General features: G+C 45.6%; 1 protein-coding gene across 1 annotated transcript in view; it reads left to right on the top strand.

Annotated features, from left to right (window-relative positions):
• VPS35L (VPS35 endosomal protein sorting factor like) overlaps nucleotides 1-26,026 on the top strand; it is an 80,846-nt gene that overhangs the window by 30,762 nt on the left and 24,058 nt on the right. Inside the window, 10 exon segments of the mRNA XM_040440277.1 lie at nucleotides 1,258-1,311; nucleotides 1,630-1,710; nucleotides 11,103-11,165; nucleotides 11,263-11,293; nucleotides 11,296-11,347; nucleotides 13,593-13,673; nucleotides 15,560-15,623; nucleotides 17,766-17,864; nucleotides 19,359-19,436; nucleotides 22,327-22,441. Of these exon segments, the coding sequence (XP_040296211.1) occupies nucleotides 1,258-1,311; nucleotides 1,630-1,710; nucleotides 11,103-11,165; nucleotides 11,263-11,293; nucleotides 11,296-11,347; nucleotides 13,593-13,673; nucleotides 15,560-15,623; nucleotides 17,766-17,864; nucleotides 19,359-19,436; nucleotides 22,327-22,441 (718 nt within the window).

Genomic DNA, 26,026 nt, shown 5'->3' on the forward strand with positions numbered 1-26,026 from the left:
GTGTTCCCGCAACGCACCCGCACCTTTTCCCGCAACGCCCGTGTGAAAGGGGCCTTAGATGCCGAGATCAAGTGAGATCCAGCACCTAAAGGGCTTCTTACTGGCATCCAGTGAGGCCAATGAGGATGCTGGTAATTGGTTTCAATGCGCTGGTTCTCGCTGAAGAGACTCAGGATATTGAAGCTGCAATTCTTATTTTGGCCAGCAGGTGGCAGGCCCACATAAGAAATGAGCAATTCTGAACAATTACCGTAATGGATCTAAAAAATCCATGATTGTTCAGAATTAAAAAAATTATAATTTGATTTTGTAGGCTCAAATACGAGCTTCAAAATCATAAAAAAAAAAAAAGTTAAATATATTAAAAAAATTAAATAAAATAAAAGTTAAAATCTAATCACCCCCCCTTTCCATAGAATAAAAAATAAATACATAAATAAATAACAAAAAATATAAACATCATCGGTATCGTGACCGGAAATGCCCGTACTATTAAAATCTAAAAATATTTTTTCCAATACAGCGAATGGCATAACGGAAAAAAGGGTCAAAATGGCCAATTTGCCATATTTATTTTTTCCATCGCTTCTCTTAAATGTAATAAAATGTGATCAAAAAGTCAGTCACTGCTCGGTAGATATAACTATAAAAAAAGGTATGGGGGTCAGAATATGGTGATGTAAAAAAATAAAACCTTTTTCTCAAAGTTTACATTTATTTTTACACTATTTAGACATAAAAACCTATACGTATGTGGTATCGTTGTAATCGTACTGACCCAGAGAATGAAGGGCACAGGTCAGTTTTGCCGCAAACGGAATGCCGTGGGAACAAAATCCGTAAAACGGTGGAGAAATTGCATTTTTTTTTCCAATTCCACCCCATTTGGAATTTTTTTTACCCCTTGCCACTACATTGTATGCTATATTAAATGGTGGCATTTGAAAGTACAACTTGTCCCACAAAAAAAAATAAGCCCTCACACAGCTATGTGAATGGAAAAGGAAAAAAGTTATGGCTCAAGGAAGATGGGGAAGAAAAATGAAAACGCAAAAACGAAAACACCTCAGGTATCCTAAATGTTAAATGGACAGGGTTCTATAGGAAATCCCTCTTTGTTGATTGTACAAGCCTGATGTATCTGGGTCTAGCCGTGTTGACTGATTTTGAAAGCCCTTCTGGGCACTCACCGCTATACAGATGTGGATTTTGCTATAGGTGTTCCATATGATGCACATTTCGGTTGTTTATTCACAGGATTATATTAACTGCGCAGAAGTGTGGGTTGAATACACTTGCAGACATTTCACGGTGAGTGGTTGATTAGGAGTTCTACATTAGGTCCATATCAAAGTTCATCAGAAAGTTTTGAATTAAACTTGGAAAGTATGGTTTATGTACCCAGGGTGCGATTCCTGACTCACTGCCTGCTCCGCTGAGTGGTTTTGGCAATCCCTCCATTATGGCGGGGGGGCGGGGACGACTCAAATTAGTTGGACCTCCACTGGTCAGACTTTTATGACCTATGTTATCAATATGGGAACATGGGATACCCTTGTCATATTTTGGGCACTTGACAGAACAGCTACCATTATGACGGTGATGCTTTTTTATCTTATGCTTTTGCAGAAGAGAGAAGTGAACACTATTCTGGCCGATGTTATTAAGCACATGACCCCGGATCGGGCATTTGAAGAAGCCTATCCACAGGTAATTTTTGGAATTGGGGTAATCAAATAAAAAAAATTTGGGACAGCTCTTAAAAAATATATTATCATGCTCTGAATTATATCTGTGCTCATATGGACCGCCGAAAAGGAGGGAATCTCCAGCTTTCTAGAGCCTTTGAAATATCTGTCTCTGCCACATATCCGCTGTTAGCAGTACTGATGGTCAACATTTGTGTGGCACAAAGTCACGTGGGTTCTATGGCACGCTGTCCTGCCAGAGCCACTTCCATTCTGGCAGAGTCAAGCTATTCATCTGAATGGCCGCTGTAACATAGTAACATAGTTTATAAGGCCAAAAAAAAGACATTTGTCCATCCAGTTCGGCCTGTCATCCTGCAAGTTGATCCAGAGGAAGGCAAAAAAAACCTGTCAGGTAGAAGCCAATTTTCCTCACTTAACCACCTCAGCCCCCAGTGCTTAAACACCCTTAATGACCAGGCCACTTTTTACACTTCTGACCTACACTACTTTCACCGTTTATTGCTCGGTCATGCAACTTACCACCCAAATGAATTTTACCTCCTTTTCTTCTCACTAATAGAGCTTTCATTTGGTGGTATTTCATTGCTGCTGACATTTTTACTTTTTTTGTTATTAATCGAAATTTAACGATTTTTTTTTGCAAAAAAATGACATTTTTCACTTTCAGTTGTAAAATTTTGCAAAAAAAATGACATCCATATATAAATTTTGCTCTAAATTTATTGTTCTACATGTCTTTGATAAAAAAAAAATGTTTGGGTAAAAAAAAAATGGTTTGGGTAAAAGTTAGAGCGTTTACAAACTATGGTACAAAAATGTGAATTTCCGCTTTTTGAAGCAGCTCTGACTTTCTGAGCACCTGTCATGTTTCCTGAGGTTCTACAATGGCCAGACAGTACAAACACCCCACAAATGACCCCATTTCGGAAAGTACACACCCTAAGGTATTCGCTGATGGGCATAGTGAGTTCATAGAACTTTTTTTTTTTTGTCACAAGTTAGCGGAAAATGATGATTTTTTTTTTTTTTTTTTTTTTTCTTACAAAGTCTCATATTCCACTAACTTGTGACAAAAAATAAAAACTTCCATGAACTCACTATGCCCATCACGAAATACCTTGGGGTCTCTTCTTTCCAAAATGGGGTCACTTGTGGGGTAGTTATACTGCCCTGGCATTCTAGGGGCCCAAATGTGTGGTAAGGAGTTTGAAATCAAATTCTGTAAAAACTGACCAGTGAAATCCGAAAGGTGCTCTTTGGAATGTGGGCCCCTTTGCCCACCTAGGCTGCAAAAAAGTGTCACACATCTGGTATCTCCGTATTCAGTAGAAGTTGGGGAATGTGTTTTGGGGTGTCATTTTACATATACCCATGCTGGGTGAGATAAATATCTTGGTCAAATGCCAACTTTGTATAAAAAAATGGGAAAAGTTGTCTTTTGCCAAGATATTTCTCTCACCCAGCATGGGTATATGTAAAAAGACACCCCAAAACACATTCCCCAACTTCTCCTGAATACGGAGATACCAGATGTGTGACACTTTTTTGCAGCCTAGGTGGGCAAAGGGGCCCATATTCCAAAGAGCACCTTTCGGATTTCACTCGTCATTTTTTACAGAATTTGATTTCAAACTCCTTACCACACATTTGGGCCCCTAGAATGCCAGGGCAGTATAACTACCCCACAAGTGACCCCATTTTGGAAAGAAGAGACCCCAAGGTATTCGCTGATGGGCATAGTGAGTTCATGGAAGTTTTTATTTTTTGTCACAAGTTAGTGGAATATGAGACTTTGTATGAAAAAAAAAAAAAATATAAAAAAAATCATAATTTTCCACTAACTTGTGACAAAAAATAAAAAATTCTAGGAACTCGCCATGCCCCTCACGGAATACCTTGGGGTGTCTTCTTTCCAAAATGGGGTCACTTGTGGGGTAGTTATACTGCCCTGGCATTTTCCAGGGGCCCTAATGTGTGGTAAGTAGGTAAATGACCAGTGAAATCCAAAAGGTGCTCTTTGGAATATGGGCCCCTTTGCCCACCTAGGCTGCAAAAAAGTGCCACACATGTGGTATCTCCGTACTCAGGAGAAGTTGGGGAATGTGTTTTGGGGTGTCTTTTTACATATACCCATGCTGGGTGAGAGAAATATCTTGGCAAAAGACAACTTTTCCCATTTTTTTATACAAAGTTGGCATTTGACCAAGATATTTATCTCACCCAGCATGGATATATGTAAAATGACACCCCAAAACACATTCCCCACCTTCTCCTGAGTACGGAGATACCAGATGTGTGACACTTTTTTGCAGCCTAGGTGGGCAAAGGGGCCCATATTCCAAAGAGCACCTTTCGGATTTCACTCGTCATTTTTTACAGAATTTGATTTCAAACTCCTTACCACACATTTGGGCCCCTAAAATACCAGGGCATTATACCTACCCCACAAGTGACCCCATTTTGGAAAGAATAGACCCCAAGGTATTCGCTGATGGGCATAGTGAGTTCATGGAAGTTTTTATTTTTTGTCACAAGTTAGTGGAATATGAGACTTTGTATGAAAAAATAAATAAATAAATAATCATCATTTTCCACTAACTTGTGACAAAAAATAAAAAATTCTAGGAACTCGCCATGCCCCTCACGGAATACCTTGGGGTGTCTTCTTTCCAAAATGGGGTCACTTGTGGGGTAGTTATACTGCCCTGGCATTTTCCAGGGGCCCTAATGTGTGGTAAGTAGGTAAATGACCAGTGAAATCCGAAAGGTGCTCTTTGGAATATGGGCCCCTTTGCCCACCTAGGCTGCAAAAAAGTGTCACACATCTGGTATCTCCGTACTCGGGAGAAGTTGGGGAATGTGTTTTGGGGTGTCTTTTTACATATACCCATGCTGGGTGAGAGAAATATCTTGGCAAAAGACAACTTTTCCCATTTTTTTATACAAAGTTGGCATTTGACCAAGATATTTATCTCACCCAGCATGGGTATATGTAAAATGACACCCCAAAACACATTCCCCAACTTCTCCTGAGTACGGCGATACCAGATGTGTGACACTTTTTTGCAGCCTAGATGCGCAAAGGGGCCCAAATTCCTTTTAGGAGGGCATTTTTAGACATTTGGATACCAGACTTCTTCTCACGCTTTGGGGCCCCTAGAATGCCAGGGCAGTATAAAATACCCCACATGTGACCCCATTTTGGAAAGAAGACACCCCAAGGTATTCAATGAGGGGCATGGCGAGTTCATAGAAATTTTTTTTTTTTGGCACAAGTTAGCGGAAATTGATATTTTTTATTTTTTTCTCACAAAGTCTCCCGTTCCGCTAACTTGGGACAAAAATTTCAATCTTTCATGGACTCAATATGCCCCTCACGGAATACCTGGGGGTGTCTTCTTTCCGAAATGGGGTCACATGTGGGGTATTTATACTGCCCTGGCATTCTAGGGGCCCTAAAGCGTGAGAAGAAGTCTGGAATATAAATGTCTAAAAAATTTTACGCATTTGGATTCCGTGAGGGGTATGGTGAGTTCATGTGAGATTTAATTTTTTGTCACAAGTTAGTGGAATATGAGACTTTGTAAGAAAAAATAATAATAATTCCGCTAACTTGGGCCAAAAAAATGTCTGAATGGAGCCTTACAGGGGGGTGATCAATGACAGGGGGGGTGATCAATGACAGGGGGGGTGATCAATGACAGGGGTGGTGATCAATGACAGGGGGGTAACCAGGGAGTCTATATGGGGTGATAACCACAGTCATTTATCACGCCCGTGTAAGGCTTCATTCAGACGTCCGGATGCGTTTTGCGGATCCGATCCATCTATCAGTGGATCCGTAAAAATCATGCGGACGTCTGAATGGAGCTTTACAGGGGGGTGATCAATGACAGGGGGGTGATCAGGGAGTCTATATGGGGTGATCACCACAGTCATTGATCATGCCCCTGTAAGGCTTCATTCAGACGTCCGGATGCGTTTTGCGGATCCGATCCATCTATCAGTGGATCCGTAAAAATCATGCGGACGTCTGAATGGAGCTTTACAGGGGGGTAATCAATGACAGGGGGGTGATCAATGACAGGGGGGTGATCAGGGAGTCTATATGGGGTGATAACCACAGTCATTGATCATGCCCCTGTAAGGCTTCATTCAGACGTCCGGATGCGTTTTGCGGATCCGATCCATCTATCAGTGGATCCGTAAAAATCATGCGGACATCTGAATGGAGCTTTACAGGGGGGTGATCAGGGAGTCTATATGGGGTGATCACCACAGTCATTGATCATGCCCCTGTAAGGCTTCATTCAGACGTCCGATGCGTTTTTGCGGATCCGATCCATCTATCAGTGGATCCGTAAAAATCATGCGGACATCTGAATGGAGCTTTACAGGGGGGTGATCAGGGAGTCTATATGGGGTGATCACCACAGTCATTGATCATGCCCCTGTAAGGCTTCATTCAGACGTCCGGATGCGTTTTGCGGATCCGATCCATCTATCAGTGGATCCGTAAAAATCATGCGGACGTCTGAATGGAGCTTTACAGGGGGGTAATCAATGACAGGGGGGTGATCAATGACAGGGGGGTGATCAGGGAGTCTATATGGGTGATAACCACAGTCATTGATCATGCCCCTGTAAGGCTTCATTCAGACGTCCGGATGCGTTTTGCGGATCCGATCCATCTATCAGTGGATCCGTAAAAATCATGCGGACATCTGAATGGAGCTTTACAGGGGGTTGATCAATGACAGGGGGGTAATCAATGACAGGGGGGTGATCAGGGAGTCTATATGGGGTGATCAGGGGTGATTAGGGGTGATCAGGGGCTAATAAGGGGTTAATAAGTGACGGGGGGGGGGTGTAGTGTAGTGTAGTGGTGCTTGGTGGGGACTTTACTGAGCTACCTGTGTCCTCTGGTGGTCGATCCAAACAAATGGGACCACCAGAGGACCAGGTAGCAGGTATATTAGACGCTGTTATCAAAACAGCGTCTAATATACCTGTTAGGGGTTAAAAAAAACACATCTCCAGCCTGCCAGCGAACGATCGCCGCTGGCAGGCTGGAGATCAACTCTCTTACCTTCCGTTCCTGTGAGCGCGCGCGCCTGTGTGCGCGCGTTCACAGGAAATCTCGCGTCTCGCGAGAGGACGCGCCGGCGCGTCCAGGAGGAATGAATCAACCACCTCCAGGACGTGTCTGTGCGTACAGCGGTCCGGAGGTGGTTAAGGGGGAAAAAATTCCTTCCCGACTCCAATCAGGCAATCAGAATAACTCCCTGGATCAACGACCCCTCTCTAGTAGCTATAGCCTGTAATATTATTACGCTCCAGAAATACATCCAGGCCCCTCTTGAATTCCTTTATTGTACTCACCATCACCACCTCCTCAGGCAGAGAGCTCCATAGTCTCACTGCTCTTACCGTAAAGAATCCTCTTCTATGTTTGTGTACAAACCTTCTTTCCTCCAAACGCAGAGGATGTCCCCTCGTCACAGTCACAGTCCTGGGGATAAATAGCTGATGGGATAGATCTCTGTACTGACCCCTGATATATTTATACATAGTTATTAGATCTCCCCTCAGTCGTCTTTTTTCTAACGTGAATAACCCTAATGTTGATAATCTTTCAGGGTACTGTAGTTGCCCCATTCCAGTTATTACTTTAGTTGCCCTCCTCTGGACCCTCTCCAGCTCTGCTATGTCTGCCTTGTTTACAGGAGCCCAGAACTGTACACAGTACTCCATGTGTGGTCTGACTAGCGATTTGTAAAGTGGTAGGACTATGTTCTTATCACGGGCATCTATGCCCCTTCTGATGCAACCCATTATCTTATTGGCCTTGGCAGCAGCTGCCTGACACTGGTTTCTACAGCTTAGTTTGCTGTTCACCAAAATTCCTAGATCCTTTTCCATGTCAGTGTTACCGAGTGTTTTACCATTTAGTATGTATGGGTGACTTGCATTATTCCTTCCCATGTGCATAACCTTACATTTGTCAGTGTTAAACCTCATCTGCCACTTATCTGCCCAAGCCTCCAATCTATCCAGATCCATCTGTAGCAGTATACTGTCCTCTTCAGTGTTAATTACTTTACACAGTTTAGTGTCATCTGCAAAAATTATATTTTACTATGCAAGCCTTCTACAAGATCATTAATAAATATATTGAAGAGAATAGGGCCCAATACTGACCCCTGACGTACCCCACTAGTGACAGTGACCCAATCTGAGTGTGTACCGTTAATAACCACCCTCTGTTTTCTATCCCTCAGCCAGTTACTTACCCACATACAGATGTTTTCTCCCAGTCCGAGCATTCTCATTTTATATACTAACCTTTTATGCGGTACAATGTCAAATGCTTTGGAGAAGTCCAGATATACGACATCCATTGATTCGCCGCTGTCAAGTCTAGAACTTACCTCCTCATAGAAACTGATCAAATTAGTTGACATGACCGATCCCTCACAAAGCCATGCTGATATGGCGTTATTTGCTTATTTTCATTGAGGTGCTCTAAGATAGCATCTCTCAGAAAACCTTCAAACAGTTTACCCATGACAGATGTTAAACTTACTGACTTTTAATGGGGAATTTACTTTTACATTCTACATTTCATCTGACAGTTTATTTTCCTCAGTGAATACATTGGAGAAAAAAATATTTAACAGCTTTGCTTAATCCTCGTCGCTCTCTGCGAATCCCCCCTCATTGCTCCATAAAGGGCCGACACCTTCAGATTTATACTTTTTTCCATTTATATAATTGAAGAACATTTTAGGGTTAGTTTTACTCTCTTTGGCAATTAATCTCTCGGTCTCTAGTTTAACTGCTTTTATTTGTTTTTTTTACATATTTTATATTTTTCCTTATAGTTTTTCAGTGCTTCCGTGCTACCCTCCTGTTTTAGTGATTTAAATGCTTTCTTTTTGTCATTTATTGCTTTCTTTACTTTTATATTTATTCACATATTTTTTTTTCTTGTTCCTTAACCTTTTATTCCCATACGGTATGTACCGCTCACAATGAGATTTTAGGATGCTTTTAAAGATATCCCATTTTGTGGCTGTCTTTTTATTTGTGAGGACTTTGTCCCAGTTAGTTAGGCCTATGGCCTCTCTTAGTTGGCTACATTTAGCTTTTTTGAAGTTTGGTATTTTTGTTCCTCCCTGTAGAAACGCTCTTTTGAATGATAATTGGAAGGTTATTACTTTATGGTCACTATTTCCCAGGTGTCCCCCGACCTGCACGTCTGTTGTTCTGTCAGGTCTATTGGTTAATACTAAGTCCAGTATGGCCGTCCCTCTAGTCGGGTCCTGAACCAGTTGGGAGAGATAATTGTCTTTGGTTATTGCCAAGAACCTGTTTCCTTTATGACAGGGGTGCACAACCTGCGGCCCGGGGGCCACATGCGGCCCTTGATACCATTCTGTGCGGCCCCCAACCATCTGGTAACAGACATGTATGCCTATGTCTTGTGGCTGCTTACATGTATTTCTGCCATTAGATGGGAGTCCTGGAAGTGTAACTAGACATTAATGGTATATAATGTGTGTTCAATATTTCAGTTGTTAATACACTTTTAAATTTTAATTTCGGCCCTCGTCATTGGTTCATTCTGGAAATGTGGCCCCCTACCAGGAAACGTTGTGCACCCCTGCTTTATGAGATATACAAGTTTCAGTTTCCCAGTCTATATCTGGGTAGTTGAAGTCCCCCATAATAACCACCTCATTATGATTGCCGCCTCGTCTATCTCGTTTAGTAGTAGATTTTCTGTGGACTCTGGTATATTAGGTGGTTTATAGTAAACTCCTATTAGTAATTTATTGTTGTTTTTAGCTCCATGTATCTCTACCCACAGTGACTCCACATGTTCATGTCCCTCACTTATATCTTTGCGGAGTGTGGGCTTTAGACAGGACTTTACATAAAGGCAGACCCCTCCCCCTCTCCGGTTTTGACGATCCTTTCTAAACAGACTGTAACCTTGTACATTAACTGCCCAGTCATAGCTATCATCCAGCCATGTCTCAGTTATCCCACTATGTCATAGTCCTCCTCACACATCACTAATTCCAGTTCACCAGTTTTATTAGTCAGGCTTCTGGCATTAGTATACATACATTTGAGAGGTTTATGTATATTTTTTACCCTACACCTTTCCTTCTGAACTGTTCTAGTCCCTCCTTCCATTCCTCCCCCAGTCCCACTACCTTGCCCCCGGTCTCTATCTGCGCTATCTTCCCCTTCTATAATGTAATTACCCCCCCCCAGTCCCTAGTTTAAACACTCCTCCAACCTTCTAGCCATCTTCTTCCCCAACACAGCTGCCCCTTCCCCATTGAGGTGCAGCCTATCCCTACGATAGAGCCTGTAGCCGACAGAGAAGTCGGCCCAAAAAGGTTGGTGCGTTTATTTAAGTTTTATTTAGCCTCTATTATTTTTTATTTTTTTTTATGATTCTGCTGGGATTCGAACTCACAGCCATTCACATTAAAGTCAAGAACCTTAACCACTGAGCTATAGAGCTGTGTAGTGCTTGATTTCCCCTCCAGTTGCTACTGTAGGGGAAATGCCTAGCTGGTTGAGGCTTCCTGTCGCATATCAAAGGGGTTGTCCGGGTTCAGAGCTGAACCCGGACATACCTCCATTTTCACCCAGGCAGCCCCCCTGACTTGAGCATTGGAGCAGTTCATGCTCTGATGCTCTCCTTTGCCCTGCGTGAAGGCATTTTCAGAAGTTTCGTTGACTGAACCGGGCTCTCCATGGGGCTGCCAGGAAGCCCGGTGACTTCACCGGCACTGATGGGCGGGCTTTAGCGCTGCCCTAGCCAGTAAAACGCCCGGCAGTGTGTTATTGAAAACTAAGGAGCCCGTGCCCTGCGCCATCTAGCGCAGGGCAAGGGAGCGCATCGGAGCATGAGATGCCTGGGTGAAAATAAGGGTAACCCCTTTAAGCTGTTGGCCGGTGTGCTGAGAGTGGGACCTGGGGGTTATCTGCTTTGGACACTGCCTTTATACAAAGAGTCCACAGTAAAGTCCTGATATGGTATCTCACTGCTGGGGCTGATATGATCTCCTGTAATCTGGTTGATCCCGGCAGTATGTGTTCAATTCTTCTGCAGCAACACCACAGGAGAAATGTAGAATTACACCGAAGTCCACTGAACTCAATGAGCTGTCCGTGCAAAGCATGGACATGTTGGGTCCTCCAGAGTAATGGATGCTTTTTGCACCCTTGCTCTGACTATTAGATGATGCTCTAGTACTCCCTTCTATTAATGTAGAATTTCCTATTTGGTTATTAAAAATGAGTCACTGTCTGCTGCTTGTCCCTAGCGTTTTAACCTTTGTCATTTTTGCTGAATTTGTCTTCCAGCTTCAGTCTATAATTACCAAAGTCATTGCGCATTTTCATGACTTCTCCGTCCTCTTTTCTGTGGTAAGTGCTCCTCTGTTATTGACATATTGCCATGTTTGTTCATTATACTCCTTTTTATCCTTCGACGTCCTATTAAACTTGAATATCTTGGTTTTAGGAGAAATTCCTACCGTTTATGGACATGTTCCAGAAGAAAGTGTTCGAGTGGAGGTTTGCAAATGCATCATGGAGGCGTTTATCAAGTAAGCCTTTTACACAACCGGTTTCTTGGTTGAGGTTTCTAAACCTGTATATTCTCCAACCTTAGGCCTCATGCACACGGCCGAGAGCGGTCCGTGGTAACACGGCCTGGATTCCTGTTGAGAGCAGGAGCGCACGGCGTCATTGGTTGCTATGACACCGTGCGCTTCATGCCGCCGCTGCACTACAGTAATACACTCGTATAGTGTATTGCTGTAGTGCAGCGGCGGCATGAAGCGCACGGCGTCATAGCAACCAATGACGCCGTGCGCTCCTGCTCTCAACAGGAATCCAGGCCATGTTACCACGGACTGCTCTCGCCGCGGAACACGGCTGTGTGCATGAGGCCTTAAAGGGGTTATCCAAACAATAAAACATGCCCCGAATACCCGGGCCCCTCATATAGATTATACTTACCCTGCTCCCCGCACGGCCACTGCTGCATCTCCCAAACGCGCGGAACAAAACATCTGACGATGTTTGATCCACGCGCGGTGGAGATGGAGCAGCGACCTGTGCGGGGACCAGGAACAACGTTTGTGCTGGGCGGCGGGGTAAGTATAATCTATTTGTGGGGCATGGTTTATTGTTTGGATAACCCCTTTAAGTTACTCTTCAGATTTTCAGTTAGAAGGAACTTAGCAGCAGACCGTGATCCGTATAATGCTTTTCAGGCAGTGGGACCCCTGATGGCTCACAGCAAGGAATCATAAGGGTTTATGGCCACAGTATCTATCCTGTATGTAGCTCTCTCTCATGGTCCTGTTTTATGAGAGTAGCAGTTTCTTTAAGAATTTATTCTCCTTATTATTATTTTTTACTGATTTTAGTACTGAATTACAGTATAACAGTATCATAAGTGTATGTCGCTACCGCAGGAGTGATTATACAACTAAAGAAGTGCTCCGGTTTTTATTTTGCTTGCCGATCTAGTGCAGCATGGTTATTAGTGACGAATAATGTAGATGTTCATGCTTATAAACCTTCGGTCTACCTGTTTTAGTTGATAATGGGTCATCTGCCATCTTGATTCCTTATTTTCCTCCGATATGGCTCCCGTAACGCAGCCTACATTTCCCATCATGCCTCTGGCTGTTCAGGGACAGAGCGGCGGAGGGTCATCACACTGCACTTGCTGTTCTCTAAGGTCGGCAAGTGGTAGATAAGTGACATAGAACTGCTTAAAGGGGTTCTGCAGTTTGTTTAAACTGATGATCTATCCTCTGGATAGATCATCAGCCATCTTAATCGGCGGGGGTCCGACACCCGGGACCCCCGCCGATCAGCTGTTTGAGAAGGCAGCGGCGCTCCAGCAGCGCTGCTGCCTTCTCACTGTTTACCGCAGGCCAGTGATGTCACGACTTGTATCAACTTGCCTGGGCGGGGCTAAGCTCTCTTCACTTGAATGGAGCTTAGCCCCGCCCAGGCCAGTGATACTAGTCGTGATGTCACTGGGCCAGCAGTAAACAGTGAGAAGGCAGCGGCGCTACTGGAGTGCCACTGCCTTCTCAAACAGCTGATCGGCGGGGTCCCGGGTGTCGGACCCCCGCCGATCAGATGCTGATGATCTATCCAGAGGATAGATCATCAGTTTAAACAAACTGCAGAACCCCTTTAACTACGAAAAACACTGCGGTCGTGTGAATGTAGCCTTACACATGATGCACACTCACCTTGACGGAGCATTCATGTGTACTCAATAGGTAGAGGGAAATAAGCAGCTACCGACACCTCTATTGGTGGCTTATCTCCCCACAGTATAAAGGGGTTGTCTCTCACTTCAGTAAATAGCATTTATTATGTAGAGAAAGTTAATACAAAGCACTTACTAATGTATTGTCATTGTCCATATTGCTTCCTTTGCTGGCTGGATTCATGTTTCCATCAGTTTATGCACTGCTCGTTTTCATAGCGATCCAGCAGTGGTGGCCGTGCTTCTACACTATAGAAAAAAAACACTGGTCTGTGTGAGCTCCTACGTTCCCAGCCACCAGCAAAGGAAGCAATATGTATAAAAACAATACAATAGTAATTGGCTCGTCTGAACTTCCTGTACATAATGAATTCTGTTTGCAGAAGTTAGACAACCCCTTTTAACCAAGGATCGGGCATGTTCGAATACATCATGTAAAGCTAAGTGAATCGAGATGTCAGACGCCTGGATTCTGCTTGTAGCTGCGTAGATTCTTCTTGTTGGATATTTTACACTACAAAAGATTCTTATGCAGTTTGTTTTTTCCCCTCTAGACATCAGCAGGAAGTGACCAAGGATCCAGTCATACTGAATGCTCTGCTCCATGTCTGTAAGACCATGCATGACTCTGTGAAGTAAGACCTTCCTTCTCTTGCACATTATTACTATTACATTGAGAATCATTTACATCCATTTAGAATTAAAAAAAACTTTAAAGGGGTTGTCTCATCTCAGACAATGGGGGCATGTCCGCTAGGATATACCCCATTGTCTGAAAGGTGCAGGTCCCACCGCTGGGACCCGCACCTATATCAAGAACTGAGCCCCGAAAAAAAGTGGTGGAGGGCGCACTGCGCATACATTCATTTTCTATGGGACCTCTGAAAATAGCAGAGCACTGGCTCGGCTGTTTCCGTCAGGCCCATAAAAGTGAATGGGAGCGTGGTCGGTCATGCGCGGTGCGCTCCCATTCACTTTTATGGGGAGAGCGCTTGGTGGTGGCCGGACCGGAGTCCTCCAGCCACAATCTTTTGCGGTGCTCCGTTCCCGATATAGGTGTGGTTCCCAGCGGTGGGGGCAATGGGGTCATATCCTAGCGACATGCCCCATTGTCTGAGATGCGACAACCCCCTTTAAGGATGCTCGTACACACTAGCGCAACAAAACTGGACGCTAATTGTGATGGCTTTGCTATGATGTTTTTGCCCCCATCCTTGTACAGATGAAGCAGATACTTGTTCAGAAGTGGAAGGAATCTCTTGATCTATATGAGAAGGACTCTCCTGAAGGGTTTCCTTCCTCCATCCTCCTTTTTGGTATTTTTCTATCTTATTATGCTTGGCTACCAGTTGTTCGGTGAATGATCAGACCCCTCTCTACACGGGCCTTTCCCCAAATTGTCTTCTACTCCTAGCAATAATTGTCCCAACAAAACATCTAAAAAAAAATAGTTGCCGCAATGGCCTGCTGTTATGCAGAACTGTGGGATTTGCCCTTGATTCTGATTGTTGACCTCTATTTGTGTGTCCGTTCATATCGGAGTCTCATAGGAGTTGTCCAAGTGTTCCTAAAGGGGTTGTCCTCAGAATAGGTCGTCAGTATGTGATCGGTGGGGGTCCGATGCCCAGAAGCACCACCGATCAGCTGTTTAAAGAGGTGAGCACTGTGGCCTCATCACAGCTTGAAAAACACAGCACCGTACGTTGTGTAGCATCTGTGCTCGGTATCGCAGCTCAGTCCTGTTCACTCGAATAGGACTGAGATGCGCCTAGGCCATGTGGCTGATGAAGGTGATGTCACTGGCCTAGGAAGCGGCTACGGTGCCCACAGATTGGCTGGGCAGAGTCCAAGCCATGGGACTGAAGAACGTGATGTCACTGGCCTAGGAAGCGGCCACGGCGCTCACAGATTGGCTGGGCAGAGTCCAAGCCATGGGACTGAAGAACGTGATGTCACTGGCCTAGGAAGCGGCCACGGCGCCCACAGATTGGCTGGGCGGGAGTCCAAGCCATGTGACTGAAGAACGTGATGTCACTGCCTAGGATACGGCCACGGCGCCCACAGATTGGCTGGGCGGGAGTCCAAGCCATGTGACTGATGAACGTGATGTCACTGGCCTAGAAGGAGGCCACGACACTCACAAATTGGCGGGGTGGGAGTCCACTGATGACCTATCCTGAGGACACTTAGACAACTCCTTTAAATAAGAGTAGAAAAATCCAGAATGTTGAGGTTCCAGATATCTGGTCTTCCAGAATTCTTCCTGCGCCAAACATCCTAAAAGAAATGCCATGGCAATAATAACAGCAGAAGTATGCACGCGGTCATGGCTTCCCAGTTCTGTCGTTAAACCCTTCCCTATGTTGAACAGATATGTCCAGCTGAGTCAGTGTAGCTCTGGCATCTGAACTACACAGACCTGTCCGTCGTGTAGTGCACAGAGCTGCAGAATAAAAGTTATGGCTGTGATAGGACGGGTTTACATGAAGGATGACGAGATCTAAATGTTATATCTGTGCAGTGCTCTGACCCTGGAGGACGAGAAGCGGACGCTAGCCCACCTCATCAATGGCTTCATAAGGATGGTAGGTGTAGTTGTGCTACTCCATGAAGACGTTTTACTGCATCGTGTACATGGAGGACTCAATCCTTGAGGTTTACATCGGCTTTAGGAATTTTAGTAGGAATCTGGAATTTTTTAAAGAGGTTTCAGGTTGTAAATAAAGATCTCTCGTCGTACGCTGAACAGATGGCAGACGGTGCCAAGTAGGTTTGTTCTCTTTACGGAGTCTTCTTCTGGAAATCAGATGTTACCAGCACCTTCTCACATATATTGTAGGATGGCTTCTTAGGCTGCATTCACACAATGCCACTATGGGGGGCATTATTACTGCTGGGGGCCACTATGGGGGCATTATTACTGCTAGGGGGCCACTATATGAGACATTATGTATACTGCAGGGGTTGGGCTTTAAAATAAAAAAGCCAATGAAAATCATCCATTTTTAATGGCCGTTAAAAACAGACAGACAAAATAGATGCAAAAATGGTAGAAAATGGCCATGAAAAAACTTAGTGTCGTGAGAATATAGCCTTTTCCCTGTGTGATGATGGCAGCCCTTGTAAAATGAAAGTCGGAAACTTAATCCCACAGGATTGGCTTCTCTACCCACCTTGATGGTCAGCTGTTAGTAACAAGGGAAGCTGCTTCTGGACAGAAACTAACTTTAGTATTATATGGATAACGCTTGGACAGGGCCAAATATTAGATGAGTTCCCCCCCCCCCCGTGCCTCAGATGAGTCCCGTCCCCCCCCCGTGCCTCAGATGAGTCCCCCCCCCCCCGCCTCAGATGAGTCGTCCCCCCGTGCCTCAGATGAGTCCCCCCCCGTGCCTCAGATGAGTCCCCCCCCCCCCCCGTGCCTCAGATGAGTCCCCCCCCCCCCCGTGCCTCAGATGAGTCCCCCCCCCCCCGTGCCTCAGATGAGTCCCCCCCCCCGTGCCTCAGATGAGTCCCCCCCCCGTGCCTCAGATGAGTCCCCCCCCGTGCCTCAGATGAGTCCCCCCCCGTGCCTCAGATGAGTCCCCCCCCCGTGCCTCAGATGAGTCCCCCCCCCGTGCCTCAGATGAGTCCCCCCCCGTGCCTCAGATGAGTCGCCCCCCTCCCGTGCCTCAGATGAGTCGCCCCCCTCCCGTGCCTCAGATGAGTCGCCCCCCTCCCGTGCCTCAGATGAGTCGCCCCCCCTCCCGTGCTCAGATGAGTCGCCCCCCTCCCGTGCCTCAGATGAGTCGCCCCCCTCCCGTGCCTCAGATGAGTCGCCCCCCTCCCGTGCCTCAGATGAGTCGCCCCCCTCCCGTGCCTCAGATGAGTCGCCCCCTCCGTGCCTCAGATGAGTCGCCCCCCTCCCGTGCCTCAGATGAGTCGCCCCCCCTCCCGTGCCTCAGATGAGTCGCCCCCCTCCCGTGCCTCAGATGAGTCGCCCCCCCTCCCGTGCCTCAGATGAGCCGCCCCCCTCCCGTGCCTCAGATGAGTCGCCCCCCTCCCGTGCCTCAGATGCGTCGCCCCCCTCCCGTGCCTCAGATGAGTCGCCCCCCTCCCGTGCCTCAGATGAGTCGCCCCCCTCCCGTGCCTCAGATGAGTCGCCCCCCTCCCGTGCCTCAGATGAGTCGCCCCCCCTCCCGTGCCTCAGATGAGTCGCCCCCCTCCCGTGCCTCAGATGAGTCGCCCCCCTCCCGTGCCTCAGATGAGTCGTCCCCCTCCCTTCATAGCACAGCCGACTGCAGAGGACTAGGAAGCGATGAGTACAGAGCCCGGGGAGCATTGCATTCATACCGGTGCTCCTGTACTAATGAGCGCTTCCATAATGAAAGCATTTATTAGTATTCACCCCATTAGACACGGGGACATATTTCTCCCACTTTGGGGGGGGGGGGGGGGGGGAATGCGTCTTATAGGGCAAAAAAACACGGCAATAAGCTGCAGTTCTCCTGTGACTCAGTAGGTGGCGGTGTGATTTGCCATAAGCTACCAACAATCTGACTAGTCAGAGTTTCTGTGCCTTTTATACCACAGTAATTCTGGGGTACAGTCATTTGGGAACCTCTCTGTTGGCGACCATTGATTCAGGCGGTGCCAGCTGCAGCCATAGGTTTCGATCCCTTGTGAGGTTGTTCTGACACTGTGTGAGTTACTCCAGACCTGGCCCTGACTTTCTGTTTAATCCCCAGGTCTCCTTTGGGCGTGACTTTGAACAACAGCTCAGTTTCTATGTGGAGGCGCGCGCGCTGTTCTGCAATCTGGAGCCGGTTCTTGTCCAGTTAATTCATGTGAGTCGTGCTCACGAGGGGACGTCTCTGCCCAGCAATGACGCAGCGCATAACTCTCATCGTCTGTTACAGATTACGTAGGACTCCTGAGGATCGCGTGCTGCACTCCTATCACGCCGCTGGTATCTTTCCCTCGACAGCGGCCAGCTGTACACCATATTATGCCTTCCTTTATTGCAATAGCATCACTTTAGTTCCCTCTGCCTTGTAGGCGCATTTCCCGCAATGACTTTGAAGGTAAATTGATTTGATATAAACCCTGCGTCTGATGGCGAAGGTCTGAACGCTGGGACCCTCACCGGTCTTAAGAACGAAGGGGCAGTGACCCCACTATTTAGCCACCTCTGACCAGGTCAAAGAAATGCTGATGGGGCCTCTGAGCTTGGGATTTTCGGAATCCCTGCGGTTAAACCCCCCACCAGTCAGATATTGATGATATGTTAAATTGATGTGCCTTCAGCATCACTGTGGGAAACGACCTTTTCTTGATATGAACGGCAGATATAGCATTAATAGGACAGGATGGATCCCATTGTTCTGGATTATGAGATTGGGAAAGTAGATGAACTCCAGAAAGGCAGCCGCGAAGGCATTAACGTAAACGCCCTGATTCACGGCACGCCCAGAACCGTCATTTTGGCACCATAGACCTGACCGTTCTGATCATCGTACTGCTCTGTAGAGGGGGCTGACAGGCAGGCGCCAGTCTCCTTCGGACCTCTCCTGATATGTCTCGTTCAGTAACTACTTGCCTCCCCCATGTCATAAAATTCTGACGCATCTGTTTGTATGTCAGGAGTTATGAACGACTTGCCAGCAGTTTGCATTGAAGGTCCAGCTGGGTGTTACTAGTTACTGCACAGTCTGATATAGGTAGCACTAATTGGATTATATCAGACTGTGCAGGGACACCCTACCCCAACTGGTAACACCCATCTGGACCTTTATTGCAAACTGCTGGCAAGTCATTCATAACTCCCAGCAGGAATAATAAAGGAAGAGTACAACATAGTCAAAAGAATAAATGCTCCAGAATTGTTATTACATGGGGGATTCAAGTAGTTACTACAACAGACATGTCAGGAGAGGGGACGCATTCATCTTAGGCTACTTTCACACTCGCGTTGGTGCGGATCCTTCAGATAATACAACCGCATGCATCCGTTCAGAACGGATCCGTTTGTATTATCTTTAACATAGCCAAGGGCGGATCCGTCTTGAACAACATCGAAGGTCAATGGGGGGACGGATCCGTTTTCTATTGTGCCAGATTGTTTCATAGAAAACGGATCCGTCCCATTGACTTACATTGTGTGCCAGGAGGGATCCGTTTGGCTCCGTTTTGAATGGAGACGGAACGGAGCCAAACTGATGCCTTCTGAGCGGATCCTTATACATGTGTGTTAAAGAGGGATTTCCGGGTGATCGTTGCTACCCAAAGCGACTATGAAGCGAAAAATATCTGCACTTAATACCCACCACGTGTTTTTATAGAGTGTGAACCACTTGGCCATGGAAAACCAAGAAAGTGATGAAAGGGAATCATTCAGAAAGACCGCCTCATTCGTCAGGGTAGGTCTGATGTCACTGCAAACACCGTCCTTTTTTTGGATTAAAATGAATAAATCATATTTTAAGCCATTATCTCAAAAACTACTACTAAAAAAACAATCTTCTCACATTATAAAGGCTAGTCTCTCAGGTTCTGTCCTGCATTGAAATGAATAGAGAAATTTTCCTTGACTTAATGGGGTTGTCCTCAGGATAAGGTCATTAATATGAAATCGGCGGGGTCCGACTTCCGTTATCCCCACTGATCAGTTGTTTGAAGAGAAGGGAGCACTCATGCAAACAAGAGTCAGTATGGGGATGACAAGCGATGGCATTAGCGATCGCTCCTCCCCACACTGTGGAGGACATGCAGCGCTCTCCTTCACTGGCCAGCAGGCATTTGCAAAATTGGCCTGTGTAATGGGGCCTTAAAGGGGTTGTCTGCTTTTTACTATTGATGACCTATTTTCAGGTAAATATCTCAGGATAGGTCATATCAATTTCAGACTGCTGGAGTCCGATATCCGACACTCCCACCAGTCAGCTGTTTGAAGAGAAGGCAGCGCTCATACGAGCACTGCCTTCTCTGCTCTGTTTGCCTGCTGGCCGCAGCAACTGCAGTGGTGGGCAGGTGTAATTACAAGTATGGCGTCCTATTCACTTCTATGGGACGGCTCTGTCTGTTCAAGTGAATGCTACAGAGCCGTCCCATAGAAGTGAATGGGGATGCCATACTTGTAATTACACCTGCCCACCACTGCAGTTGCTGCGGCGAGCAGGTAAACGGAGCATAGAAGGCAGAGCTCGTATGAGCGCTGCCTTCTCTTCAAACAGCTGATTGTTGGGAGTGTCGAATTCGGACGCCCGCCAGTCTGATATTGATGACCTATCCTGAGGATAGTCATCAATAGTAAAAAGCGGACAACCCCTTTAAGGCCCCATTACACAGGGCAATTTTGGAAACGCCTTCTGGTCAATGAAGGAGAGCGCTGCATGTCCTCCACAGTGTGGGGAGGAGCCATCGCTCGTCGTTCCCATGCTGACTCGTTGTTTGCCGGCAGCAGATGCTATTTACACAGCACGATCTGCTGCCGGCAAACGACAATTTTTGTGACCACATGAATGATGTAATCGGCAGCACTTTACACCGTCAGTTAATTGCTGAAGAGCGTTCCTATGAACATTTGTTAGCGATCACGGGGCGAGAATCAGCCTGTGTAAAGGGCCCTTTCTCCTGATTTATTGATGCAGGGTGACGCTCTGGGAGTACAGTACACAATAAGGGGGGGATGGGAGCATGGCAGTGTCCATGTATACTTCTGACCAAAGTATGGTTTCTGTAACTTTGAAAAGGGAGGATACGGCTGCAACTTCCTGCCCATACTTAGGCCCCTTTCACACGGGTGAGTTTTCCACGCGGGTGCAATGCGTGAGTTGAACGCATTGCACCCGCACTGAATCCTGACCTATTCATTTCTATGGGGCTGTGCACATGAGCGGTGATTTCACGGCATCACTTGTGCGTTGCGTGAAAATCGCAGCATGCTCTATATTCTGCGTTTTTCACGCAACGCAGGCCCTATAGAAGTGAATCGGGCCTGCGTGAAAATCGCAAGCATCCGCAAGCAAGTGCTGATGCGGTGCGATTTTCACGCACGGTTGCTAGGAGACGATCGGGATGGGGACCCGATCTTTATTATTTTCCCTTATAACATTGTTAAAAAGGGAAAATAATAGCATTCTGAATACAGAATGCATAGTACAATAGCGCTGGAGGGGTTAAAAAAAATAAAAAAATAATTTAACTCGCCTTAATTCACTTGTTCGCGCAGCCGGCATCTCTTCTGTCTTGTTCTGTGAGGAATAGGACCTTTGATGACGTCACTACGTTCATCACATGGTCCGTCACATGATCCATCACCATGGTGATGGATCATGTGACGGACCATGTGATGAGCGTAGTGACATCATCAATTATTTTTTTATTTTTTTTAACCCCTCCAGCCCTATTTTACTATGCATTCTGTATTCAAAATGCTATATTTTCCCTTATAACCATGTTATAAGGGAAAATAATACAATCTACACAACCTTGAACCCAAACCTGAACTTCTGTGAAGAAGTTCGCGTCTGGGTACCATATTCAGTTTTTTATCACGCGAGTGCAAAACGCATTGCACCCGCGCGATAAAAACTGAACAACGGAATGCAATCGCATTCGGGTACCTACTCGCGCGGGTTTGCCGCAATGCACCGGGACGCATCCGGACACGCTCGTGTGAAAGAGGCTTTACAGTACGAGCATCAAATCTGGAGCACAACTGAAACACATTTTTTATGATATTTGGTTTGAGATGTACTTTAAATCCATTTGTGGACTGCTTGGGGCCAGAAAAATGTCTGCCCATCTTTTGCTCCCTGTGGCCTTACCCCAAAAGAGGTTGTCAGCAATTTTTCTAAATGAAGCTGTTGGGAGTCCGCAGGAGGACACATATTTCTTCTGCAGCAGAAATGTAGTATCACGTAGCACCCATGTGCCTGATTAGGTGACCTGAGTTCTCCAGAGCAGGAGCCACTCTGGCTGATAGTGGAGGGATCCTTATCAGGCCTCTTGCACACGACCGTATGCCCTCCAAGACATGCGGGCCATATGTCCCGGAGCGGCATTGATCGTGCGCACGGGAGACAGCATGTAATCTATGCTGCGGTGTACTCCCGTGCGCACGGTCAATGCCGCTCCGGGACATATGGCCCGCTCACGGAGGGCATACGGTCGTGTGCAAGAGGCCATAGGGACATCTCATAGAAGCATTCTCTGTACAAGCCTGTTGTATCATGCCATGAAGAATACATTTCTTCAACTATACAATAAATAAAAAAACTTCTGTATACTATATTTTCTTTGTTACAGGCTTGTGTTGCCTTCTGCTTTATTACCATTCCTTCTCTGACCAGCATCTTCACCCGACTTAACCTGTACTTGCATTCTGGCCAGGTGGCTCTTGCAAACCAGTGCCTTTCCCAAGGTGAGTTTACGAAGACTGCCTTCCAACTCATTACTTGATAAAAGGGTTGTGCCATTAAAAATAGTCTACATTTTTCAAACCAGCACCTGGATCTGAATACTTTTGTAATTGCATGTAATTAGAAATTTAGTATAGCCAGTGAGCTATTCACTGAACTCTCTCTGTATAGCGCCACCTGCTGTTGTTCTTTTCCTTATTTCTATGCCCACCTCACTGAGGTGGTCGCACGTGCTCAGTTTAAATCTTTAACTGTCACCAACTAGATCTTCTGTTAGAAGCTGTGACAGTTAGGGTCCATTCACACGACTGTATTTCTGGGTCTGCATCCGATCCGCAATTTTGCAGAATGGGTGCGGACTCATTCTTTTCATTTGGGACCGCAAAAGATGTGTGCTGTCCGCATCCGTAGTTCCGTTCTGTGGCACTGCAAAAAATATAGAGCAGGTACTGTTCTTGTCCGCAATCATGGACAAGAATAGGCATTTCTATCAGGGCTGGCCGTGGCGTTCCGCCACTTACGGTCATGTGAATGGACCCTTACAGGGAAAGAGCTGCAGCTGCCAGCCAGAAATAAATCTAGCAGAGCAATGAATGTGGAGATATCTGGATCCATGTGAGGTGCAGGCTGGTTCTAGCATTTTTACAAATAGATTGTCATGTACTATATGATTTCTGATTTTCATTTTTTTTTTCATTTTCATTTTCATCAGTCATGGATAAGCCCTTTAAAGTGTTGTCCCAGTTGGACGACTCCTTTTTATATTGAAGCTGCCAAAGCAACAGCTGATTGCCAAGGTCCAAGTTTTCTAAGGGCCGTTTACACTGTTGAGGATCAGACCGATTATCCGGAATGAATGTTCTTACGTCCGCTTGCTCCCGATAATTGGCCCATGTGAAGGTGCTGCCGATCCCTTGAAAAACGAGCATTTTACGGACTGCACGTCGCCGGCACTAATAGAATATGCCTGTTCTTGTCTGCAATTGCGGACAAGAATAGGACATGTTCCTGCCCCATAGAAATGAATGGGTCCACAATTCCGTTCCGCAAAACGCGGAACGAAATTGCGGTCGTGTGAATGGACCCTAACTGTGCAGCATCTCGTCTAAGCTCACTATGGCTGCTGCAGAATGGTCCTATTGAGCCGGCCAGAGTAGGAGACAGTTTTTGCAGTGGTTCTCTGTCCATATGCGCTTATAGGACTAGTACGTCCCGCTTGAAATATGTCACATTACAGGTTTTGGATTTGCATTTAAATACACTTATCTAGAGAATGCAACATGTATTGTAATTTAGGACGTACAGGGAGTGCAGAATTATTAGGCAAATGAGTATTTTGACCACATCATCCTCTTTATGCATGTTGTCTTACTCCAAGCTGTATAGGCTCGAAAGCCTACTACCAATTAAGCATATTAGGTGATGTGCATCTCTGTAATGAGAAGGGGTGTGGTCTAATGACATCAACACCCTATATCAGGTGTGCATAATTATTAGGCAACTTCCTTTCCTTTGGCAAAATGGGTCAAGAGAAGGACTTGACAGGCTCAGAAAAGTCAAAAATAGTGAGATATCTTGCAGAGGGATGCAACACTCTTAAAATTGCAAAGCTTCTGAAGTGTGATCATCGAACAATCAAGCGTTTCATTCAAAATAGTCAACAGGGTCGCAAGAAGCGTGTGGAAAAACCAAGGCGCAAAATAACTGCCCATGAACTGAGAAAAGTCAAGCGTGCAGCTGCCAAGATGCCACTTGCCACCAGTTTGGCCATATTTCAGAGCTGCAACATCACTGGAGTGCCCAAAAGCACAAGGTGTGCAATACTCAGAGACATGGCCAAGGTAAGAAAGGCTGAAAGACGACCACCACTGAACAAGACACACAAGCTGAAACGTCAAGACTGGGCCAAGAAATATCTCAAGACTGATTTTTCTAAGGTTTTATGGACTGATGAAATGAGAGTGAGTCCTTGATGGGCCAGATGGATGGGCCCGTGGCTGGATTGGTAAAGGCAGAGAGCTCCAGTCCAACTCAGACGCCAGCAAGGTGGAGGTGGAGTACTGGTTTGGGCTGGTATCATCAAAGATGAGCTTGTGGGGCCTTTTCGGGTTGACGATGGAGTCAAGCTCAACTCCCAGTCCTACTGCCAGTTTCTGGAAGACATCTTCTTCAAGCAGTGGTACAGGAAGAAGTCTGCATCCTTCAAGAAAAACATGATTTTCATGCAGGACAATGCTCCATCACACGCGTCCAAGTACTCCACAGCGTGGCTGGCAAGAAAGGGTATAAAGAAGAAAATCTAATGACATGCCTCCTTGTTCACCTGATCTGAACCCCATTGAGAACCTGTGGTCCATCATCAAATGTGAGATTTACAAGGAGGGAAAGCAGTACACCTCTCTGAACATTGTCTGGAGGCTGTGGTTGCTGCTGCAAGCATGTTGATGGTGAACAGATCAAAACACTGACAGAATCCATGGATGGCAGGCTTTTGAGTGTCCTTGCAAAGAAAGGTGGCTATATTGGTCACTGATTTGTTTTTGTTTTGTTTTTGAATGTCAGAAATGTATATTTGTGAATGTTGAGATGTTATATTGGTTTCACTGGTAAAAATAAATAATTGAAATGGTATATATTTGTTTTTTGTTAAGTTGCCTAATAATTATGCACAGTAATAGTCACCTGCACACACAGATATCCCCTAAAATAGCTAAAACTAAAAACAAACTAAAAACTACTTCCAAAAATATTCAGCTTTGATATTAATGAGTTTTTTGGGTTCATTGAGAACATGGTTGTTGTTCAATAATAAAATTAATCCTCAAAAATACAACTTGCCTAATAATTCTGCACTCCCTGTATACATAAAGGTCATGCATGTTAAATGTGCATTGGGTTTATCACTTTTTACAAAAAGAAGCCTATAATATTTCAAGGGTTGATTCATGTAAATGAATGTCGGCGTACAATTTGTTCTCGCTGAAAAGAACTGTACACGGAGCCCAATTATAAAATCTTGTGACTTTACAACCTTTTACTTTTCACGTTATTTCTGCTATGGTTTCCACTCCAAGAAATCAGTATGGTCAACTTAAGCTTTAGGCTCGATAGAACAATTTGAGGCTGTTATACCCACAGGGATAATCTTCTGCTTCCCATTGTTTACGGTCATTGAAAGATAAAACCCAGTCTTGTGTATCTAAAGTGTAACCATTATTCCTCTAGAGCGACAATCTCCAATCTGTGGCGCTTCAACTGTTGGAAAAACTACAACCTCCAACATGCACTGGCAGCCTTTGGCTGTCAGAGCATACTAGAGGTTGTAGTTCTGCAACAGCCAGAACACCACAGGTTGGAGGGATACCCCCTGCTCAAGACAAGAGTTTTGGTATCTTTGATATTGAATATATGAAGTTAAAGGGAACCTGTCACCGGATTTTGTGTATAGAGCTGAGGACATGGGTTGCTAGATGGCCGCTAGCACATCCGCAATACCCAGTCCCCATAGCTCTGTGTGCTTTATTGTGTAAAAAACAACTATTTGATACATATGCAAATTAACCTGAGATGTGTCCTGTCCCTGACTC

This window comes from Bufo bufo, chromosome 7 (genome assembly GCF_905171765.1).
Source record: "Bufo bufo chromosome 7, aBufBuf1.1, whole genome shotgun sequence".
NCBI classification, from domain to species: Eukaryota; Metazoa; Chordata; class Amphibia; order Anura; family Bufonidae; genus Bufo; species Bufo bufo.